General features: G+C 50.6%; 1 protein-coding gene across 1 annotated transcript; it reads right to left on the bottom strand.

Moving 5' to 3' along the window:
• Positions 1-464: 464 nt before the first annotated feature.
• On the bottom strand, positions 465-1,424 carry LOC138365335 (G protein-regulated inducer of neurite outgrowth 1-like). The gene has a single exon (XM_069325631.1). The coding sequence runs from the start codon at positions 1,422-1,424 to the stop codon at positions 465-467; it is 960 nt and encodes a 319-aa protein (XP_069181732.1).
• Positions 1,425-3,414: the final 1,990 nt, after the last annotated feature.

A 3,414-nucleotide genomic window follows, 5' to 3' on the forward strand; every position in this document is an offset into this window, starting at 1 on the left:
GCGTCCATGTGACCTGGCGTCCCTGTGACCTGGCGTCCATGTGACCTAACGTCTACGTGACCTGGCGTCCAGCATGGGACCTGGCGTCCCTGTGACCTGGCGTCCATGTGACCTGGCGTCCCTGTGACCTGGCGTCCCTGTGACCTGGCGTCCCTGTGACCTGGCGTCCCTGTGATCTGGCGTCCCTGTGACCTGGCGTCCCTGTGACCTGGCGTCCATGTGACCTGGCGTCCATGTGACCTGGCGTCCATGTGACCTGGCGTCCCTGTGACCTGGCGTCCCTGTGACCTGGCGTCCATGTGACCTGGCGTCCCTGTGACCTGGCGTCCATGTGACCTGGCGTCCCTGTGACCTGGCGTCCCTGTGACCTGGCGTCCATGTGACCTAACGTCTACGTGACCTGGCGTCCCTGTGACCTAACGTCTACGTGACCTGGCGTCCATGGGACCTGACGTCCCTATGACCTAACTTCTACGGGACCTGGCGTCCCTGTGACCTGCCGTCCATGGGACCGGTCGTCCCTGTGACCTGCCGTCCATGGGACCTGGCGTCCATGGGACTTGGCGTCCATGTGACCTGGCGTCCCTGTGACCTCGCGTCCATGTGACCTGCCGTCCATGGGACCTGGCGTCCATGGGACCTGCCGTCCATGGGACCTGCCGTCCATGGGACCTGGCGTCCATGGGACCTGGCGTCCATGGGACCTGCCGTCCATGGGACCTGGCGTCCATGTGACCTGGCGTCCCTGTGACCTCGCGTCCATGTGACCTGCCGTCCATGGGACCTGCCGTCCATGGGACCTGCCGTCCATGGGACCTGGCGTCCATGGGACCTGCCGTCCATGGGACCTGCCGTCCATGGGACCTGCCGTCCATGGGACCTGCCGTCCCTGGGACCTGCCGTCCATGGGACCTGCCGTCCATGGGACCTGCAGTCCATGGGACCTGCCGTCCATGGGACCTGCCGTCCATGGGACCTGGCGTCCATGGGACCTGCCGTCCATGGGACCTGGCGTCCATGGGACCTGCCGTCCATGGGACCTGCCGTCCATGGGACCTGGCGTCCATGGGACCTGGCGTCCATGGGACCTGGCGTCCATGGGACCTGGCGTCCATGGGACCTGGCGTCCATGGGACCTGGCGTCCATGGGACCTGCCGTCCATGGGACCTGCCGTCCATGGGACCTGCCGTCCATGGGACCTGGCGTCCATGGGACCTGCCGTCCATGGGACCTGGCGTCCATGGGACCTGGCGTCCATGGGACCTGGCGTCCATGGGACTTTAAGACGTTCAAACATGAACGTCGTTATACTTGATAATGAATCGACACATTCCTGTGTGTGGTGTTGGTGCGGGTGGCCCACACGACACTGGTACTGCCACGAGGTCACTGTGAGCGAGGCCAACTGTGATGTTATAGACATCACAGAAACATGCACGGGGACAGATGTACTCACGGCGAGGCAAAATATGGTCTTCCCGGGTGTTCTGTTGTCACATGTGAGAGATGGAAGCACTAAGAGGGTGGAGCTGTGTGTTCAATAAGTGCATGTTTGGAACTAATGCTAAAAACCACATATATCATTGAATTTGTCGATTCAATGTTTGTTTTGTTAAAATATAAAAAATATATGTGATTAATCATACCTGTGTAGGCCTCCTTCTCTATCTTTTGAAATAGTTAAAATTATATATAATAAATTAAAATTCTATGTAACTTGCAGGACTCATTTACAATTGGTGACTTTAGAAATCACCATATTGGTCTGGTCCAATAATAATAGTTTGGACCAAAACTGTTCACAAGGCTGTTGAGAAGTGCGCCCTTTGACAGACCCTTGATCTAATTATAACAACAAATGAGGGGTATAATTATTGATGACAACATTGCCAGGTCTCACATGTCATTCAGTATAACAGGAAGCAAAGGTTAGGTTTGGTTAGGTTAGGTTAGGTTAGGTTAGGTTAGGTTAGGTTTGGTTAGGTTAGGTTAGGTTAGGTTTGGTTAGGTTAGGTTAGGATAGGTTAGGTTTGGTTAGGTTAGGTTAGGTTAGGTTAGGTTAGGTTAGGTTAGGTTAGGTTAGGTTTGGTTAGGTTAGGTTAGGTTAGGTTAGGTTAGGTTAGGTTTGGTTAGGTTAGGTTAGGTTAGGTTAGGTTAGGTTTGGTTAGGTTAGGTTAGGTTAGGTTAGGTTAGGTTAGGTTTGGTTAGGTTACGGGAAGCAAAGGCAGAAATACTAGGTGCTTGTAAATGCCAGATTTTTAGTAGTGGAGTTTACAAAATTGCACTGAAAGTTATTTTCCTGCGACTGGATTAGTACCACTTTAGAACACGGCACAAACGAGGCTGGACACAGTTCAGCGGTTCATGCAAACTACCCGGAACCTTTCATGTCTCACTGTCAGACAAACTCCTGTGTCAAACTACTGTATCCAAATTGTGAAGCAATGAGATACAAGACAACTTTTGTGATTTCTGTGCACCAGGAGACATACTACAGTGAGGTACAGTGACACACTACAGTAAGGTACAGTGATATACTACAGTGAGGTACAGTGATATACTATAGTGAGGTACAGTGACACACTACAGCGAGGTACAGTGACATACTACAGTGAGGTACAGTGATATACTATAGTGAGGTACAGTGACACACTACAGTGAGGTACAGTGACATACTACAGTGAGGTACAGTGATATACTTCAGTGAGGTACAGTGACACACTACAGTGAGGTACAGTGACATACTACAGTGAGGTACAGTGATATACTATAGTGAGGTACAGTGACACACTACAGTGAGGTACAGTGACATACTACAGTGAGGTACAGTGATATACTACAGTGAGGTACAGTGACACACTACAGTGAGGTACAGTGACATACTACAGTGAGGTACAGTGATATACTATAGTGAGGTACAGTGACATACATCAGTGAGGGACAGTGACATACTACAGTGAGGTACAGTGACACACTACAGCGAGGTACACACACTACAGTGACACACTACAGTGAGGTACAGTGACATACTACAGAGAAGTACAGTGACATATTACAGTGAGGTACAGTGACATACATCAGTGAGGGACAGTGACATACTACAGTGAGGTACAGTGACATTACAGTGAGGTACAGTGACACACTACAGTGAGGTACAGTGACACACTACAGCGAGGTACAGTCACAAACTACAGTAGAGTACAGTCACAAACTACAGTAGAGTACAGTGACACACTACAGTGAGGTACAGTCACAAACTACAGTAAAGTACAGTGACACACTACAGTGAGGTACAGTGACACACTACAGTGAGGTACAGTGAAACTTTAAACATAAACACTTCCAAAATCTGCGACTTTTATGAACGTAAAAGCAAGTTTGGACGTAGCAATCAGGTGTTGTTTGTCATACTT

Source organism: Procambarus clarkii, chromosome 16 (assembly GCF_040958095.1).
Source record: "Procambarus clarkii isolate CNS0578487 chromosome 16, FALCON_Pclarkii_2.0, whole genome shotgun sequence".
NCBI classification, from domain to species: domain Eukaryota; kingdom Metazoa; phylum Arthropoda; class Malacostraca; order Decapoda; family Cambaridae; genus Procambarus; species Procambarus clarkii.

Coding starts and splice junctions, on each gene's coding strand:
- LOC138365335 (XM_069325631.1), bottom strand. CDS start 1,424: ATGTCTATAACATCACAGTTGGCCTCGCTCACAGTGACCTCGTGGCAG.